General features: G+C 43.8%; 1 protein-coding gene and 1 pseudogene across 2 annotated transcripts in view; one reads left to right on the top strand and one right to left on the bottom strand.

The window, feature by feature from the left end:
- The window catches only part of LOC111141420 (attractin), a 151671-nt gene extending 139710 nt beyond the window's left edge, over nucleotides 1-11961 (bottom strand). The window contains exon 1 of the mRNA XM_022493958.1: nucleotides 11585-11961. Coding sequence (XP_022349666.1) covers nucleotides 11585-11961 — 377 coding nt within the window. The remainder of the gene's footprint in view (nucleotides 1-11584) is intronic.
- Nucleotides 11962-16976: 5015 nt separating this feature from the next.
- On the top strand, nucleotides 16977-17554 carry LOC111141720 (annotated as a pseudogene). The gene has a single exon (XR_002640218.1). The product of XR_002640218.1 is annotated as an NADH dehydrogenase [ubiquinone] 1 beta subcomplex subunit 11, mitochondrial pseudogene (transcript).
- The last annotated feature ends 3038 nt before the right edge of the window (nucleotides 17555-20592 follow it).

The raw sequence follows: 20592 nt of genomic DNA, 5'->3' as shown, positions 1-20592 counted from the left end.
GGGGAGCCTGCTTCCCCCTCTCTCTCTGCCTGCCTCTCTGCCTGCTTGTGATCTCTCTCTGTCAAATAAATAAATAAATAAATAAATAAATAAAAATCTTAAAAAAAAATAAAAATGGGGCTTTGGTGAAAAAAAATGTATAGAATAGTTACTTTTTATGACATCTGAAAACATGATCTTGTTTTTGGAAATAAGACTGTGTGTTTGTGTGTATGTATATGTCTGTAATAAAAGTAGAAACATGCAAGGAAATAATAAACATCAACTTCACCACGCTAGTTACCTCTGTGAAGAGCATTAAGGGGAACAGGATTAGCGAGGAATAACATGGGGACTTTGGTATCTGTAACATTTTATATTACGTAACTTAATGTTATTATATCATAAAAATAATATGAAGGAAATTCAGCAAAGGTAGGTTGTAGGGTTGTAGGTCCAAAGATGTTCATTTCACTACTCTTTGTATCTCTTCCATAAGTTTGAAATGTTTCATATTATAAGGAAGTTAAAGTTAGCCAGAAACTGAGCCAGCACCAAACATAATTCCTTTAAAGCAACCATTTAGGGGCACCTGGGTGGCTCAGTCAGTTAAGTGTCTGCCTTCGGCTCAGGTCATGATCCCAGGGAGGGTCCTGGGACTGAGTCTCGCATTGGGCTCCTTGATCAGAAGGGGGCCTGCTTCTCCCTCTGCCTCTGCCTACCACTCCCCCTGCCTGTGCTCTCTCTGTCTCTCTTCCTGACAAATAAATAAAATCTTTTAAAAATAATATTAATAATAAAAAAAAATCCAACCATTTAGTTACTTTAAAGATTTTTTTATTTATTTGACAGAGAGAGATCACAAGTGGGCAGAGAGGCAGGCAGAGAGAGAGAGAGGAGGAAGCAGGCTCCCCGCAGAGCAGAGAGCCCAACTCGGGACTCGATCCCAGGACCCTGAGATCATGACCTGAGCCGAAGGCAAAGGCTTAACCACTGAGCCACCCAGGTGCCCCAAGTTACTTTAAAGCAACTGTCATGGTTGGTCAATATTTCTCAACCAGTGGTCCAAAAGATGTTCTGAATAAAAGACAGTACTAGCATCTACTAAAAGAGAAGCATAGGACATGATATTTAAATACACATTACAGAAGGGCATAAAAGAAATCTAATTCTGCAAATTTGCCTCAAGATCATCTTGCCAAACCTTCTGATCAAAATCCTTGTATAGCTTTGCAAGATGTCTCTAGTACTTCAAAAAAAAAATGTCAAAAGGGGAAAATTAAGTGACAATTATAGTCAATCTGGACTTTCTTCTCAATTTCGAACAAAACCATCTACACAGGAAAAATACTTACGAATAGCTGGAAACCACTATCATTTTATGATTTAGAAAAAAAAAACACCAAAAAAAATTTCTAAGACATAATTTTTAAAGCACAAATGCATAAATACCAAACATGAGGACAGGAAAGTCTACTTTTCTAGCACAGAATCTGCATTGTAATATAAATTCAATCCAAAATTAAGTGTCATTTTTTTGTCTATAAATCATGCTTTCCCTTACAAAATTAATTTAAAATGCATTAAACATGTTCTACATGTTAAGCAGGGAAAAGATGAAATTTTTCTTTTAATATTGTGAATACCATTACAAATTATATTTAAAATGTATGTTATAGTCTTTATTAAGAAATTACTTTTTAATCTATTTAAAATCATCGTTGTCAAAAACAGGATACTTTTTTGAATAAGATTATTCTTTAATTCCTAAGAGTCTACAAGAGCATACTTTTTTAAGATTTTATTTATTTATTTGACAGACAGAGATCACAAATAGGCAGAGAGGCAGGCAGAGAGAGAGGAAGGGAAGCAGGCTCCCTGCTGAGCAGAGAGCCCCATGCGGGGCTCAATCCCAGGACCCCAAGACCATGACCCGAGCCAAAGGCAGAGGCTCAAAACCCACTGAGCCACCGCGCCCCAAGATTATACATTTTTGTGAAGGGATGTGTGAATCAAAAAATACAGGAAACACTGGTCAAGAAAGGTGACTTACATGTCTCTTAAGAGTACCTGATACAGTCCCAGCCCCTAATGCTTATAGGCTTGCGAGTAAACAAATTAGAAAATTCTTAATTAGATTGCACAAAGGACCAAGAGGAATTAACTGGAAAATTCATTCAACTTATAACTGTATACTATTAATGTCAAATTCTAAGAAGATAAACAGGCAAGTCAGCCATGTCTAAAATTAACTTCTGTAGGTGCAAGAGAATTCTAGATGAGTAAACATGTAAACAAATAGCTAGAACTAAAGTTTGCTCACAGTGTTAACTTGAAAAAACAGAAAACTTAAGAGAATTAAAAATTGAGAGACCAAGGGGCACCTAGGTGGCTCAACTGGTTGAGTGTTGGACTCTTGGTTTCAGCTCAGAGTCGAGAGATGAAGCCCCAATTTGGGCTCCACGCTCAGCTGGGAGTCCACTGGAGATACTCTCCCTCTGCCCCTCCCCACTGCTCACATGTTCATGCTCATTCTCTCTCTCTCTCTCTAATATATAAATAAATCTTTTAAAAAACTGAGAGAATAAAATTGAACCAGGGTCCCAAGTGCTAAAAGAAAAGCATCCCAAGGAAGAGGACATCCACAAAATGGTAAGAAAGAAAAATGCCAAGACAAATAGGAGAAAGCCACCCTCAAAAGGGAAAATGAGACAACATCTGGCTGATTATAAAGGGCTAGTTTGAAAGTACAGGGAGAAGAAGGAAGGAAAAGAGTCAGGAACTGAAGAATGAGATTAGTATACAGTATATGGATGGCACTCACTTTTGCCACAATGCACTGAAGAAATCACAAAGTGATAGAGTGTAAGTGAGAAACATGGGCCAGCAGCTGATAAATTTCCCAACACAAATACTCTGAAAAGTACAACAGTGGTTTTCATTTCAGTTTTAGAAATCAGACTGTGTTAAAGAGAAAAGCCAGTACGATTTCTGTTCAACCACAGTACCAAATATCTACTTCCGTATTTAATACTCAAGATAAACATAACCTATAAGTTTATTAAGTCAGTTCATCATATTAGGAAAGACTGTTTTGATCATACATACTCTGTTTTTTTCCCATATATTTATCCGTCCTCTACACTGTAGTAAATAAAAAGCTTATCTTGGGAACCTTTCACGGAAGTAAAGCTTAAATGTCAGATATCTGCTTTCAAACATATATCGTGTGCAATTATATTAAGACATCAAGCTCAACTTTTCTTTTTACTTAGTAAACTTATTTTTACCTTTCTAAATAAGTAAATTCTATCTTCTAGGAATCAGCAAAAAAGCCTCAAATGTTTATTATGTGATATTTTACATACTTAAGTTTTTATCCAACATAACATAATTTCATACCATATAAGCATGTATTTTGTTGATTCCACCCATTTTCTATTCCCCCCCACTGAAAAATCAGGGAACAAATTACAGCCATTCAGTGACTTAACTTGAGTGCCAGACCAAAACTCAGTATGGCACAATCCTCACTGCGACAATCTCAAAGAGCCAGCATAATGCATTCCACATAGTGGGACCCTCACAACCCCTAGTAATGACTCAGTGAATTCCTGGTAAACTAGGGGGCTGGCATTTCATTACTTGATACAGTATTTTCCAGAGCATTCCCAATTTTTCTCACAGACACCTATTGAGTATTCACCAAATGGGAGGGTCTAGGAATATGCAGGGGTGTCACTGTTTTTACCTCCCCAGCATGGGCCCCACTTTTCTGGTACAGCATATGTTCCCTTCCTTTTCCTGCTCCCCTTTTCTCAGTCTGTGCCACTTACTCCATCTAATGGAAATGGACCTCACATTCCAGTTCCACAGCAGGTATGCAAGTCAGGTCTGATGAATCAGGACATTCCCATGACCCCAAAGATTGCTTCAGTAAAGGACAAGGGACCAGTGAGATTCTCAGCACTGCTTATTTTCAACAAGCTTCTAAGAAAGGGTCATTCTTCTCCAGTGGAGGATGCTAAGACAGTTTGATTTAACTTCTGGAGACACCACCTGAAGACAGCCTGCCTGAGAATGAGGCCAGCAGAAGGCACATCAAAGCTAAGAGATGGAGGGAGAGAGACCAAGTGGTCCCCTGGATCCAGACACACACAAACCCAACAATATCCCCTTGACTTTTCTGTCACATGAACCAATAAATCTCTCCCATATTTTTTCTCTTAAGCTTGTCTGAGTTGGGTTATCTGTTACTAAAAGAACCTTGAAGGGCACCTGGGTGGCTCAGTGGTTTAAACCCTCTGTCTTCGGCTCAGGTCATGATCCCAGGGTCCTGGGATCAAGTCCCGAGTCAGGCTCTCTGCTCAGCAGGGAGCCTGCTTCCCTTCCTCTCTCTCTGCCTGCCTCTCTGCCTACTTGTAATCTCTGTCTGTCAAATAAATAAATAAAATCTTAAAAAAAAAAAAAACTTGACAGGAATTGTACCCAATACAATTTAGAAATACAAATTAATGAGCCCTCACATAGGAAAGTGGCTAAATAGAGGGGAGGTACAGGGCAGTGAGAACAGCCTCATTCCCAGGGGGAAGCTGGCAAACTGAGTTGCGCAGTATCAAAGAAACAAGCTAAAACCATTGCCTGTGGTAACTCACGGTTCCCATCATGTGCCCATCAACACTGGAAAACTAAAAGATTTGGCAAGAAAATGTCAGGAATTTAGTCTATCATGGTTCTAAGAGAACATGGCTCAAACTCCTCAGTGCCGAATATGAAGACTTTCATGATCCAGCCCTATGTTCGTCTGCATGTTAGGAACTGCTCTATATTGTAAGGAACAGGAAATCCCACTGTAACTGCCTTAAGAGAAACACGGACTGCAGCACCTCACCAAAACTGAAAAGTACAGCTTCGGGCAACATTTGATCCAGAGATCCAGAAAAGTCATCAGGTCTCCAGCTCCATTTCTCTGACATCCTCCCACTTCTAGAAGTTAGTCTGACCACGGGTGGGCTCCTCTCCCAACAATACTAGCTATGATAACTCGCGGTTTTATTTCCTCAGCGCACAAAGCAGAAGACGACAAAGCATCTCCTTTATGAGCATCCAGAGGAGAGAGTCTCCAGCAAGTCCTGAGATTCACTTAGACTGAGTCAGGTTGGATCACATGCCTACCTCCAAACAATCATTACCACCAGAGGCTGGAATGCCCTGATGGCTTAGCCCAGGTCAAAGATGCATCCTGAGGTTGAAGGGTGATGGGAAAGGAAGAGAGAAGGTCATTAACATCTTCCAGTCTCACACCTTTCCAACACATTCCTCACAAGTTATGCTCTGACAACATCTATCTATTTTCAGTTCTCTAAGGGCTGTGGGTTGAATTGTGTCCCACAAAAAGCTATGTTGAAGCCCTAGGCTTCACTACCTAGAAATGTGACCTTATTTGGAAACAGTCTTTGCAGATGATCAAACTAAGAATGAAGTCATACTCATACGTCCAACATGACTGGCATCCTCACAAAAGAAAAGACACACGGGGAGAGGTTGGTTTGAGTTTGAAGTGATGGAGGCAGAGACTGAAGTGATGCATGTACAAGCCAAGGAACGCTAAGGGCTGCTGGCAATTCCAGTGGCTAGGAGAAAGGCATGGAACAGATTCTCCCTCAGAACTTTCAGAGAGCACATGGCCCTGCGGACACTATTTCAGGCTTGTGACCTCCAGAACAGTAAGAGATTACATTTCTGTTGGTTTAAGCCATCCAGTTTGTGGTACTTTGTTACAACCAACCTAGAAAACTAATACACTTAAGTAAGCACAACAGCCCATGATTTTTTGCCTTTGTACACTCTCTTTTTCTCATTCTGGAATGCCCATCTCTCCCAGATGGTCTATTCACACTAAACCTCAGATCTGCCCAAATGGTCTCTTCTTTGGGATGCCTTCCACCATGGCCCTCAAAAGAGTTAGTCTCCCCACCACATCTTAGTCCAGCACACAATACTGCCCGTATTTTTACTATTAAGTTCTAATTGCCTGTGCACAAAGCTGTCTTTGCTTCAGAATTATGAGCTCTCCAACGGGAAACCAAGGCCTGATTCTTACCCACCTTCATATCCTCAAGGCAGTGCATGGTACCTAACACATAATAATCACTCAAAAGCTATCTATGAATTGAACAGGCTGACGACTCCTCTCAGAAAAAAGATAATGGGTATGATTACAGAGAATTGGCTGTTATGGATATAGAGAACTGAAGATGGACCTTGAGGTAGAACCTAGATAAGTAGAAAAGAAAGAATCTGGGGGCAGGGAGGAGGAAAGCTGTTAAATTTAGCAAATATGCAGAAAAACTACAAAGTAGAAGAATTTGGGTAGAGAGAAAGGAATGTGTGTGAGGCAGTGGGAGCCTTCTGCTCAGAGTCATTTTACAGGTAATAGGAGGAGTAGGGGAAAAAAAGGTTTCTCAGCAAGACAGTGACACCATGTTTTCAGGGGATTTCTATGACAAAGTGTAGGATGGACTCTGGAGGTGCAAAGGGATCAGACAGGGCAAAAGAGAGGAAGCTCAGCAAGGAGGCAAAGGGCCAGGTGCTCTAGGATAGCAGGAACAACAGTGGAAAGGAACAAAATTTTAAGACTTTCGGAAACAAAGAATAAACACAAAGAGCGAAGGATTACTCCAATGGTTTGACCTTTGGTTATCTCACGTAGGATTTACTATTGAAATAAGGGAGGATAAAGGGAAAGACTACTCTTTTCGAGGAGAATAAAAGTTCATCTCAGATGGCTTACTATGAGGTGACAGTAAAACATCCCCAAAAAGATGCCCAGCAAACAGAAGACAATGAAGTACATGAGATTTATGATATGGCAGATTTTCCTTATTCTAGATACGGCAGTTATATGCGTAAAGATTACTTTTTTCATTCTTTCATCCAACAAATATTTATTGCACACCATGTCCTAGGCACTGTTCTAGGCTCTGGGAATAGAACACAAGCAAAACTGACAGAAATCCCTACCCTCATGGAGCTTATATTCTACTAGAGAAAACAGACAAGCCTAGTTGATTCATGAACATGAATTTAGGGCTTTAGGTAAATACTACTTACTAGTACCTATAAACACCCTGTTTGTTTGGGGTTTTTTTACCTTTTTCTTCTTTCAAATTTTATTTTCCAGAATTTTCATTTCACTAGTTATAGGTATTTATGTCCTTGACCAGTAGCCAAACAGGTTTGAGTGAGTTAAGTTTTGTTTTGTTTTTCTTTTTTTTTTAATCCTGGCTTTACTGTTGTAATAAACCTATTTTTCCTTCTTTGTCTCTGTTTCTCAATGGCATTAGGCAGCCCTTCCAAAGAATTTCATGTAGGGTGACTGGACTCAGAAAATGAGAGGCTAAGGGTGCCTGGGAGGCTCGGCCGGTTAAGCAGCTGCCTTTGGCTCAGGTTATGATCCCAGGGTCCTGGGATGGAGCCCTGCAGCCAGCTCCCTACTCAGCAGGAAGCCTGCTTCTCCCTCTCCCACTCCCCCAGTGTGCATTCCCTCTCTCGCTGTCTCTCTGTCGAATAAATAAATAAATCTTTAAGAAAGAAAGAAAGAAAGAAAGAAAGAAAAAATGAGAGGCCAAATGGTACAATGGAAAGCAAGAGAGTGGGAATTAACAAGGCCTGAATTCAAATCCCAGACCAGTTTTTCACAAGTTGTGTGAGCTGGTGCAAGTTACTCAGTATCTCCAAGCTTCAGTTCACCCACCTGTGAAATGGGAATAACTTCACTCTAAGGATTAAAAGGAGTAATTTCTAAAAGGCGCTTGACACAACACCTAGGAGAAAATGGAGAACTGTTGGTGGCAGCTAGTGTTGGGACTATGACTACCATTACTCCATATGCCGGGAACAAAATAGATGCTCAGTAAATGCCTACTTCTTTCCTTATTCTAGAGAAAGTAAGTTCTTAACATCCTGGGTAATTACAAGGCTCCCATTCACTAGGCTATTCTAGTCTATCCTCTCCATACTTCAGGAATGCAGAAGAATTAAATGCATATTAATTTCATAACTGGACTTAATATCTTTATTTCTAATTTGATGGGATGTATTTATCATCTGAAGAAAAATTTCCATGGTGATGTCACAAGTAGAAAAGAATGATCACTGAATTATGAATGGTAACATAAAACTGAATGAAACTGGCTGCTTTAGAAATCGTCTTCCAAAGATTCCACAATTATTTTTACTAAACTGACACCAATAATATTGTCCCATGTGGTAATCATTTCTGGAGTATCTTTCATTTGGAGAAAAAGTTAAGTGATTTTCTACCTGCAACCATATGCTAATATAAATTTCATACAACACCCCCAGAGTCACTCAGAAGATTAAATGGTATGATGTGTATGAAAATGTTTACCAGATCCCCAGCATATGCTATGCATTCGGTGATAACTTGGGGGAGATCTAATCCTCTTATTATCCTACATTCCTTTCAATTACTAGGAAAGACCTTCTAACAACAATTATAACACAGAAGTTATGGAACTAAAAAGATTTAAAAACACACTGCCTTGATGCCATTCCATACCAGAAAGGTATTCATTTGAATGTCTCTTCATTTAATAACAAAGAGGTCTGTGAGTTAAATGAAGATACGTACCATTATAATCAAAACCAACATTTCAGTCTTTCCCTAAAATAGTCCTTCCACTAACAATTTAATGAAAGTTTTTTTAAAAGGCCAGAGACGTTAAGTTCCTCTTACATTCATTTTAAAAAATGCAAATTCCAGAAGCCCACAAAATATACCAGAGTCATCAGGACCAAAGTCATAACTGTTTGCCCAGGAGACAGCACCGCCACCAGCTTGAACCCGCTTAAATGGAGCATCCACGATAACCAGTGGAGCCCCTTCACTCACGCATGACTCCATCTGAGACAACCAGTATCAGGACTGCTTATTCCCCACAAGTGGCTCTTCTCCGATCTTCTGGATGAGAGAGAACTGCTCTTTCTCCCTGGCTGTGTCCCTCTATATCCAGATGACCTCCGACACTTACGCTTGTCCTGCCAAGTGGATACCCTGAGAGCACCTAATCTCCGTGTAGAAAACCTGCTTCTCCTGTGTCCCTGTGTCTGTTAATGGTATTACTATCCCCTCAGCCACCCAAGATAGGATCTAGTTTTCTTTCCCTCACCAATCCTCTCCCTTCCAAGAACAAACCAGTTTCAAAGCAAGACCTGTCTTTTACCTCTGCAATACCAGCGAGGACGAACCCTGCCTCCATCCCCACAGCCTATCCTAGGTTCTCATTACTGCCGTCCGGACCCTGCCCAACACCTCCCACCCAGTTGCCCACCACCTCTCATGCTTACAATGAGTCCACCTACTCTGGATAGTACGGACTGATCTTGCTATGCATGTCCCTCTACACCCTCTGGGCCCCCACTGCCTTCTCAGAACTTAAAGGGTTCTCATCTGACACAACCAACTATTCACTTGCTTCTAGAAGCACCTCAAATTCAAAATGCTCTGGCGGCCTTAACTTCAAGGCCGTTCCTGCTCTGGCTCCCATCTTAAAGCCTGTAATGTCATGAAAATGCAAGTTAACTGTGCCATTCTACTGCTCAAGAGCTAAAGGTCAAAATTCTCAACCCAACCTACAGAGCTTCACATGGCCTGGCCACCCTCCATCTCTCCAGTCTTGCCATGTTCTCGTTTGCTCTCTGCCTCAGCTATCCAGCCTTCTCTTCAGCTTGCCATGATGCCCCTCATCCCCAAGCCTCTGTACATGCTGGCCCCTTAGCACCCCACCCCTCACGTAGGTAGTGCTATCCTACCCCTCAGATCCCAACTCAAAGGTCACTTACTCAGCCACTAGTCTTAACATTCTCATCTAAGTCAAGTCCTCTGTTTGCCCCTGTCCTTTGCCTCCACAGACTCAAGCAAAATACTAATTAATTGATTATTAGATTTCTTACTCCCAAGCTAGAATACAAGCTCCACGAGAGTAGGACTGTGTCGGTCTTCTTTGCCACTGTATCTCACAATTTACTCCAGAGTAGCCCTCGACAAATATATGTAGGCTAATGTAATTCATAAATCACAATACCCTAAGTAAATTACATCCCAAGATGCACTACACACTAGTCTTGAAAGCATCTGGTTTCTCCATAACAATAAAGTGCTCAGCTCCTCAATGTTCTCTGAGTTCTTCCCCTGAAAAACTGACATTATATGCGTCTACAATTCTACCATTCCAAACCTCCACAATTTTGTTTGCAACCTTCCTCCCATCTGGAATTTTTTCCCCAACTACATAGTTCCAAAGCCTACTTGCTTCAAATGCTCAAATCCAATGTCACCTTCTCCTGGAAGTCTTCCTTGCATTCCCACCGCTAGTCACAACCTCCCTCCCTGAATTCCCACAGGTTCTCCATGATCTCATTCAGGTCAGATCAAATGTCACTTCAAATGAGAGGTTTCTCCTAAAACTTTAGAGAAACTCACTAGTTACAATTCTCTATCAGGCTGTCCTGTTTTATTTTCTTGATAGCATTGTTATCTGAAATTATCTTGTTCATTTATTTCTTTATTTATTTGCTTATTTACCAATTAACTGCCTGTGTCCCCCCTGCTAGAATGTAAAATCCCTAAGAGGAGGGACCCTGTCTGTCTGGGTCTCGGTATTTCCCCACTCCTCCACAGCTAACATCAAAAGTCTTTTGTAAAATCTGCCAAAGGCATGAATGACTCTGTAGTCCTTATGACTAGGGTCACTTGTGTACCTATCTTTCTCTTGCTGTATTCCAAACTCCATGTGGACTAGGCAAAAGTCTGGCTAATCTATTTGTTCATGTATCTTACCTGGAAATCCTTCCACAATTAAAGCAAATAACAGATAACTATTAATGAAGGATTTGATGATCTCTCCAGGAGGTACTGTCCCAAACCAGGCCAACTCAGAACTCCATATTCTCCAGAAACCAGGGCAAACAAGAACCTCCTTCCATGTCCTCTCCACCCTGTTCCAATCAGCTGCCTCTAGTGAGCTTCAAAAGGCTAGTTTCCTCACTTTCCTCTATCCAACAACCACTCCTTCTTCTATCTCTGATATCTCACAATCCTAACCTAACCTCTCCCCTCTTATCTTGAGCCAACAAATCACTTCCAGGGCCCTGTTTCTTCTGAGTACCCTAAATCTCCAACGAGTTGGGTAATTCATCAGGCCCTAGGGAACAAGGGGATGTTAAAAGGAAGTGTTTAAGTAAGACTAGCTCTCTCATCTTTCCCTGTATACCTCGTTTATACCAGGGACTGGCTTTGATACTCTTTGGGACCCTGAGCTTTCTTCTCCTGTACCCGCCGCACCCAAACCTCTCTGGGGTGCCTCCACCCTTGCCTCGAATCTGTTCATCTTCCGGTACAAGAGGACCCTTGGCCAGAGACAATGATCTCCTCGGGAGCAAATGGTCCTCAAACACCGTGGGGCGGCCCTACCCTCCCCACTTTCTGTCCGGCATCTGCCTCCGGCCTGGAACCATCTCGCGCGCCCCATAGCCTCAGCCTCCCTCTGGGCCCGACCCTCCAACACCACCCCCCACTCACCTGAAGCGGCCCCCGCAGTGCTGGCATTGCTCGCCCACCCAGCCAGCGGGGCAGACGCACTGACCGGTGCCAGGGTTGCAGCGGCCGCCGTTGACACAGGGTCGGTCACATTCCTTGGCCTCAGCTGCGGCTGAGCCCGACACCGCTGCCGCCGCCGCCGCGGCCTCGGCCGCCCAGGGCAGCAGCAGCAGCGGCGGGAGCAGCAGCAGCAGCAGCAGCAGCCGCCGCGGGAGGCGCAGCCCGGCCCCCAGCCCCGGCCTCCCAGCCCCGGTCGCGTCCCAGTCCCGGCGCTGCCCGCCGTTCCTGCCCGCAGGCGCTGTCGTCGCCGCCGTCCTCCTCCTCAGCCTCGCCTGAGTCGCCGCCGCCACCGCCACCATCTTCCCGGGGCTGAGACGGCGCCCCGCGAACACATACACACACACCGCACGGCCGGCTCCGCTTTGCCTGGCCGTGCGGGGCGGGGCTGTGCGGACGGTGGCTCAGGCGGTCAATCCTGAGGGCGGGGCCAGAACTGCGCGGCAGGCGGGGCGATGCGTGCGTGCGTGGGCGGGGCGCGGCGCGCGGGCCCTCCTCCTGCACCCCGGGCTCTGGAGGCTGGTCTCGGGCCGGGTTTGTGCAGGTTGTTGAGATCCCTCCCGCCTCGGGCTCAGGGCGCATTAGCGCTCCAGTTTTGCCTTTCGCGCGGCCCGGCGGTGACAGGTTAGCATCTCTGAGGCGTCCTCTTCCCGTTGGCTGCCTGGGAGCCATCCGCTCTGCTTGGTGGGCGACCGTGTTGAGCACTGCCCTCCCGGAAACCCCGGCTCTGCCCCGACTCTACCTGCGGGGCAGAAAGGGCCTAGGAGTCTTCGTCGTGGTGTGTACGGTGGTGTGCGGTACTGTTGAAGGAGTGCTGTGTTGCAGCCTTCGCTTTCTCCTCCGTAAAGTAGGGATAACGAAGTAACACATGTGTTAAGAAACCAGTGCATAGGCTATGCGCAATAAATGCCTCTAGACCGAGTGAAGACACTTTCTTCTTTCTTGATTCAGGCTGATCCAGTGGCCGACCAGACCCCCCACCTTTAATAATGTGGAGGAAGTGCGGGGCTACCTTACAACCCCACTCTTTGTTCTCAAACCTCTCTGAAGAGAAGCCAGCATAAAATTAGGAATTGGAGCACCCTCAGCCCACACATGTCTGCTCCTAGAGCCGTTCTTGTCAGGTAGTTTGTTACTTTGGTGGCCCCTCTGAAACTTGCCTCCTCACAGTATAACCTTATGTGGTCGTCGACCCTGGAACCTGGACTGGACCTGTGACTTGATTTAACCAATGGAAGAATGTGCAGAATTGACTGTGCCAATTACAGAGATGAGCTTTGAGAATACCTGGTAACCTTGATTTCAAGTTCATTATAGTTCTGAGCTACTCCCCCTCTTCCACCTTGCTGTAGAAAGATGGCACACAGAGACCACCACATGGAGAGGCAAAAGCCCTGAGACTACATGGAGGAAAAGTAAGGACCAGTTATCACCAAGAACTGAGGTCCCAGACACATGAACCCTGATGAACCCTGATGAGTCCCTGCTGAGGGACCAGTCATTGAGGGGAGAAGCCATCTGAGCTGTTCCTCATTACCTAAAACAGAGGTAAGTCTTTCCTACTGTGCCTTTTCCAAAATCCTAAGAAATGATAACTTGGGTGCTGGTTTAAGCCTATAAGTTTTAGAGCAGTTTGCCACCCAGCAATAGATAACCAGAACATTGTCTGACACAATCCTTGTGTTGTGAGGAATATTCCTGTGGCAGCCACCTCAGAGTTTGAGCACTCTACACTCCCTGGAAAACAAAGAAATCCCCTCATATACCTGTGGAGACTTTCAGCTTTACCATAGAACACAGAATTCTGATTCTAGGATATACCCCCACCCTCATGCCCAGGTCCTGACCTACCTTCCTGGGCAACCATGTCAAGCCTCATGAAGCTTAGCAGCACCCCAGCCTCCAGCCTCACCCCAGCTCTACACCCACACATCCTTCCTATTCCTGTGTGAAATGTATTGTTTGGTCTAGGCCCTACCACTGGCATTCTGGTTTGCAGGTGGTTTTGGCTACAGTATCCTACAAGGACTGTGTAGGTTGAGGTAGGGAAATGAAAGACATGGCCCCACTGTCTGGCAAGGACCCAGTCAGATGGAGGTGGTTCACATGAAACCATGACCTGGCTACAGGAGATACTGCTCACCCTACTCCTCTAGGCCAGAAGTGGAACCAACCTTTTCCTTTATTCCCCACAGCAAAACTGAACCACTACCACCTGGAAATTTTAATGTCTGTAGCAAAGAATTCCTGGAACTGCTCTAACTACATGCCCAAGGAGGTTTGTATCCACTAGGATAGTTTGACGTTACCTCTGCTCTTTTTTTTTTTCCCACTCAAGAAAAGCTTTCTCTCTGTTTGTGTGACCCTTTGCTCTCTCTGATTTCATGTCCTCATTTTCTATCTTTGCTTTGTCTCCAGGTCAGGGACATGGATGGTTCTACAGTGTTTTAGCTTTTACTCATGTGTTGTCTTAGGTCAGTTTCCTGACAAGCAGAGACTGAAGCATAATTTGAGTACATAATTTTTTAGGAGAATGCTTTCTGGAGAAAGGCAATAAAGGAAGCAGAATAGAACAGGGAAGGGAGCTAAGCCAGGATGTGGTCTTATCTGGAGTCAAGCTTCAGCCTGATCCTATGGAGAGCCTTGGGACATGGATTATATCATAGAGCTGATTCCACCTTGAAGCCAGAGAGCCATGTTTTGTATATATATCTCATTTAGCAGCTAGCCAGCATGCACTGCTGTAAAAAGGATCCAATAAAGGAAGCTTAGGGGAGGCATCAGTCTACCGTATACAACGGATATCTATGAGCACTCAATTGCAAGGATGAATGCTGCCCCAGTAAGATCTATCTTACCAGCTGTCTGACCTTCCCTGAGTATCACGGGACCTTGTCTACGCTATTTGACACATCAACATTTTTTCGTATGTCAGAGATCTTCTTACACTTTCAGTCTGCATGGAACAAAACAATTCCCTGATTATAGATATCAGGATCTTACCTAATATATAAGGTACTATATGGCCTGTGAAGAAGGTTGATCTTGAGGGTTTGGAATAAACACAACCGGGAGGGTTTTAGGTAAGAAGGAAGCTCCACAGGGTAGCAACTTCCTTGTGAGGGATAGGTCAACTTACAAATGTAAAAATCCCAACACTCCTCAGCAGGCTCTACAGGAAAATGTTTAGGGATCCTTGATCTAGGAGCACAGGGTTAGCCACCTTAGCTGTTGGCTGAGTTCCTGGTGGCCTCCATAGGGAAGCCACACGAATATAGGAAATGGCCTTGATAGCAACATGAAGGACAAGACCCAATCTTGAAAGGAGATCACCAATTTAAAGGCAGAGAACTTGAACTTTCTGTTAGATGGACGCATGCCCTAGCTCTCAGATTTCTACAGTAGAGAAACAAAAGTTTTCTCCTGTGCATAGATAAGATATTATGAAAACAGTAATAGAGGGGTGCCTGGGTGGCTCAGTGGGTTAAAGCCTCTGCCTTTGGCTCAGGTCATGATCGGGGCGCTCTGCTCAGCAGGGAGCCTGCTTCCCCCTCTCTCTCTGCCTGCCTCTCTGCCTACTTGTGAGCTCTGTCTGTCAAATAAATAAATAAAATCTTAAAAAAATAAAAACAAATAAATAAAATCTTGTGATCTCTGTCAAATAAATAAGTAAAATCTTAAAAAAAACAGAAAACAAATAAATAAATAAAATCTTTTTTAAAAAGAGAAAAAAAAACAGTAATAGAGTTAAAAGACAACTGGCCTTCCTAAGTTTCCTGTAACTGCTGTAACAAATTAACATAAACTCAGTGGCAAAAACAAAAACCAATGGAAATTTATTGTCACGCTTCTGGAGACAAGAGGTCTAAAATCAGAGTGTCAGCAGGGCTCATTCCCTCTGGAAACTCTAGGGGAGAATCCCTCCTGTTCCAGCTTCTGATGGAAGTTGGCATTCTTTGGCCTTCTTAGCTTGTGGCCACATAACTCCAGTGTCTGCCTTTGTCATCACATTGCCCTCTCCTCTATATTGTCTTCTCCTGTGTGTGTCTCTTATAAGGACACTTGTCATTGGATTTAGGGCCCATCTCGATAATTTAGGATGATCTTCTCATCTCAAGATCCTTAATTAATTACATCTACAAAGACCCTTTTCCCAAATATGGTAATATTCATAGGTTCTGGGGATTAGGATATGGACACATCTTTAGGAGAGCCACTGTTCAGCCCACTACACAACCCTATACAGGATCTCAACTCATTCAGTTCATTCACTTCTACAACTAATATTTAATGAGTGGCTACTATATACCAGAGACTGATCTAGGCTCTGTGGAGGCAACAGTAAAAAAGCATATAAAAATCTCTTCCTTTCTTCACATTCATTAGGATGACTACTATCAAAACAAAATAGAAAATAACAAATGGCAAGAATATGGAGAAATTGGAACTGTTGTGTATTAGTGGGAATGGTAGCGCACTGTGGAAAACAGTTTGACAGTTCCAAATATAAAAAAAAAGAATTATCATGGGGCGCTGACTCAGTTGGTAGAGCATGCAACTATTGATCTCAGGGTTGTGAGTTCAAGCTCCACACTGGGTGTGGAGCCCACTGTAAAAAAAAAAAAAAAAAAATTATCATATAATCCAGCAATGCCACTTGTGGATATACATCCAAAATAATTGAAAGCAGGATCTTGAAGAGATATTGGTACACTCATATTCACTATAGCATTGTTCACAATAGCCAAGAGGTGGAAGCAACCTAAATGTCCATCAACAGATGAACAGATAGACAAAACATGATATATATGTATATATGTATATATTTATTATGTATATGTATATTAGATACACATATATATCTAATATATACATATAATATTACTCAGGGGCACCTGGCCAGCTCAGTCAGTGGAGCATGCAACTCTTGATCTTGGGGTTGTAAGTTCAAACCCCACATTGAATGTAGGAGGGGCAGATGGAGAGGGAGAGAGAGAATCTTAAGCAGGCTCCACACCCAGCACAGAGCCTGATGCAGGGTTCCATCCAAAGATGGTTGAGATCATGACCTGAGCTGAAATCAGGAATCAGACACTTAACAACTGAGCCACCCAAGTGCCCTTAAAATTTTTTATTTTTTTAAATCACTGCCTTTATGGAATATCTAATTATATATAATTTTTTTATAAACTCTCTGTTGAAGTATAACATGTATACAGAAAAGTGAAGAGATCATCCATATATAGCTCAATGAATTTTTTTAAGTAAACATATGACTAGGGCCTTGGTCAAAAATTAATTCATAGGGCCTGCAGCACAACCTGTCATGGCGGCCGGGCTGTTGGATTGGAGCGCTCGCCGCCTTTTGGCAGTAGCCGCGACGCGAGGGCTCCCAGCCGCCCGCGTTCGCTGGGAATCCAGCTCGGCCAGGGCCGTGATCGCCCCGTCGGCTGTGGCTGGAAAGCGGACGCCGGAACCGACCGTACGCTGGCAGGAGGACCCAGATCCGGAGGACGAAAACCTCTCCGAGAAGAACCCAGACTCCCACGGTATGACAAGGACCCTGTTGTGGACCTCTGGAACATGCGGATCGTCTTTTTCTTTGGCTTCTCCATCGTCTTGGTCCTTGGCAGCACCTTTATAGCTTATCTGCCTGATTACAGAATGCAGGAGTGGGCCCGCCGAGAAACTGAGAGGCTTGTTAAATACCGAGAGGCCAATGGCCTCCCCATCATGGAATCCAACTGCTTTGACCCCAGCAAGATCCAGCTACCAGAGGATGAGGACTGACCCGTTGCCAAGTGGGGCTCAAGAACCATCACCTTCTCCACCGCCTGCCTGTCATTCTGCCCTTTCTTCAGAGCACCTAATTAAAGGGACTAAAAGTCTGAAAAAAAAAAAAAATTAATTCATAGGATCCCTCTTGGACCCTCCTAGTCACTATGTCCATGCAGGAGCCACTCTGCTAACCTCTTACGTTATGGACTCTTTTTGCCAGTTTTTCACTTTATATAAATGCAATACTATAGTATGGAGTCTCTTGTGTCTAGATTCTTTCATTCAGCATTATGTTTGTGAAATTCATCCATATTGTTGTATAAATAATTTGGATCTTTTTTAATTTTACTTTTTTCAAAGATTTTATTTATTTATTTGAGATAGAGAGAGAGCACAAGCCAGGGGGCAGAGGGAGTAGGAGAAGCAGACTTCCCACTGAGCAGGGAGCCTGACATGGGGCTCAATCCCAGGACCCTGAGATCATGACCTGAGCTGAAAGCAGACGCTTAACTGCCTGAGCCACCCAGGTGCCCCTTGTTTTTATTTTTATACTCTACTAGTTAAACGTATATATGCCATAATATGACAGTTTATTTATCTGTCCTACTGCTGATGGACATTTGGGCAGTTTCCAGTTTGAGACAACTATGATTAATGATGCTATGAACAGCCTAAGAATCCAGTACAAGTCTCTAGGTGAGAATACATACACATTTCTGTTGGGTATACACCAGAGGTATACTGATAAATGTTTATCAACCAGATCCCTTGGAGGAAAACACCCTCATAGGTAGCATTTGTTGATTTCTGTGTGTAAGTACTCCCACCATGGCCTATTTCAAGCTACCAACATGATGTCAGTGAATGTAGAATCAGGAAGATATACAGACCTGCTCTCCAAGCCAGTGGGAACCAACTCCAGCACTGTGTATGCCTGGGAGATCAATAAATGTCCAAACAGACCTGCAAGAGACTTACTAGGAGAAATATCTGAGAGGGATAAAAAGGAAGGAAAGAGGAAAAAGCAAGGAGAAGATTCAGACTTAAAGAAAAATCCAACAGCTGTGAGGGGAAGTAGGGAGGACAGACTGGTTACGAAGAGTCTAAGACTGTGGTGCAGTTCTGAAAAAGGCTTGTCCAGGCCAAAGGGGATTACTGGGGCCAGAGTTGCTAGCTGGAGTAGCCGTGCATGTCTCAGGAATGGGCCTGCACCAGCCAGCACAGAAGCAGTGGCAGGACCAGAGGGGCAGCGGCTGGGTTTCTAGTCAATGACAGTCCCCCCAACAGGAGAGCTGAGCCATGCATTTTCATGACCACCATACCTGGCAGTATTTCTTCTCACCACAACCCTGGAGATGAGCAGGACAGTCTGTCAATCAGGGTCGTCTCTAAATGTCTTCCTTTTCACAGGTTAACTGTGACTTGGAAATTGGAATGGCCACTTTAGATTGAACAAGCCCCAGGTTTCCTAGGTAATTCACTAGAAAGGAGAGAGGGATTGAAGAACAGACAAGCATTCTAGTTATTAATTAAAGAAATAGAAGTTGACCATACTATATCCCCAACTGATGATTTAAATCTTACTGCTTACATAAGGAAAGAATAGAAAAATGAAGTTAGTCAGAAATAGAAGCTGGAAAAGACCTTATAATCCAAGTTATAGTTAGCTTTAAAGTAGAAGCAATATGGTGCTTAAAAAAAAAGGCTACAAATTCTTTAATATTCTCATTAAAATTTAGAATTTAATTCCTCTCCGTAAAATAGAGGTCAGACTTCGTGACTCTCTTCTAACAAATAAAGATGTGGTAGAATTATGCTACGTGACTTCTAAGGCTAGGTCATACACAGGATAGCTCCTCCTTCTTCTTCCTCTCCCTCCCCCTCTCCCTCTCCCTCTCCTCAATGTCCCTCTCCTCCCTGTCCCTCTCCACTTGCTTTGGAGGAAACCAGCCATCACGTCAGGAGGACACTTGAACAGCCCATGGAGAGGCACAGGTGGAGAGGAACTAGGGCCTGCCACCAAGAACTAGCACATACTTACCAAACATGTGAAAGCCAACCTGAAAATGGATCCTTTCACCCATCGAGGCTTCAGGTGACGGCAGTCCTGGCCAACATTTTAACTGAGACCTCACAAAAGACCCTGAGTCGGAATTGCCTAGTCAAGCTGTTCTTGAATTTCTGACCCATAAAAACTGTGAGGATAATAAATTGTTGTAGGCCACTAAATTTGGGGGCAATTTGTCTCACAGCAATAGGTAATTAATATAGGCCACAAGAATTTGGAAGTCTCCATACACATACCCAACACCATAACAGAAGATATTACAACCGAGACAATATGGCAAACCCATGGAGGGTATCCATTGCCTTGTTTCCTGCCTTGGCTCATAGTGAAGTCAACTCCTCTCTAAGCTGATTCCCATCAAAGCTCACTGTTCTGGTGCAGCCAGAAGCACCATCTCTATTCCTAGTGCTCGCCCAAGGCACTGATACAGACTGTTGTGATCAAGATTTCTAGCGCCCACACAGAGGTCCCCATCTCATGTTGCTGCCAAGCCATTGGCACCAACCCCCATCATCTGAGAAGCCACTGGCAGCAAAGCAGGCTTCATTACAGGGAAATGGTTCTTGTGTTCACTTGTACTATGACCATGGCCAGAACCCCAGTGTGGGGGAGGGGTGGCACATAACCATGTGTACAGAACCAGCTCACCAAAAAAACATGGCCTGTGACTCAGACTGCAGTGTTTACCAAGTTAAACAGTCTAAAACCAGATCAGCATATCAAAAATGACTCAAGCAACAGAAAGAGTTTAGCTATGAACCTCAGCAAGTCAGGGCCAAGGACACTGATTATGGACAAGGTTCAAAGAGGGCAGAAAGAAAGCAGACCTGCAGAGTTCTGGGCTTGGGGCAGCTTTGAAGAGTATACCTATGGCCAAGGTGTGAACGCCCCACCCTTAGGGCTGGCTTAAAGTCATCAGGCCCCTTTCTCCTCTATGCATTTCAAGGCTATAGCTTTTTTTCATGTGTAAAGTTCCCACAGAATTGCCAGGGCTCAGACTCAGTGTGATACTGGCAAGGAAGCTTGAACACTCTTATATTAGTTTAGGTTCCCCCAGAAGAAAGCCCCGAGGCAAGAATTCAAGATT

Source organism: Enhydra lutris, unplaced genomic scaffold, assembly GCF_002288905.1.
Source record: "Enhydra lutris kenyoni isolate GAN:26980312 unplaced genomic scaffold, ASM228890v2 scaffoldscaffold6, whole genome shotgun sequence".
NCBI lineage: Eukaryota > Metazoa > Chordata > Mammalia > Carnivora > Mustelidae > Enhydra > Enhydra lutris.
Note: the sequence above shows the minus strand (reverse complement) of the source record. Positions and strands in the feature narration are given on the sequence as shown.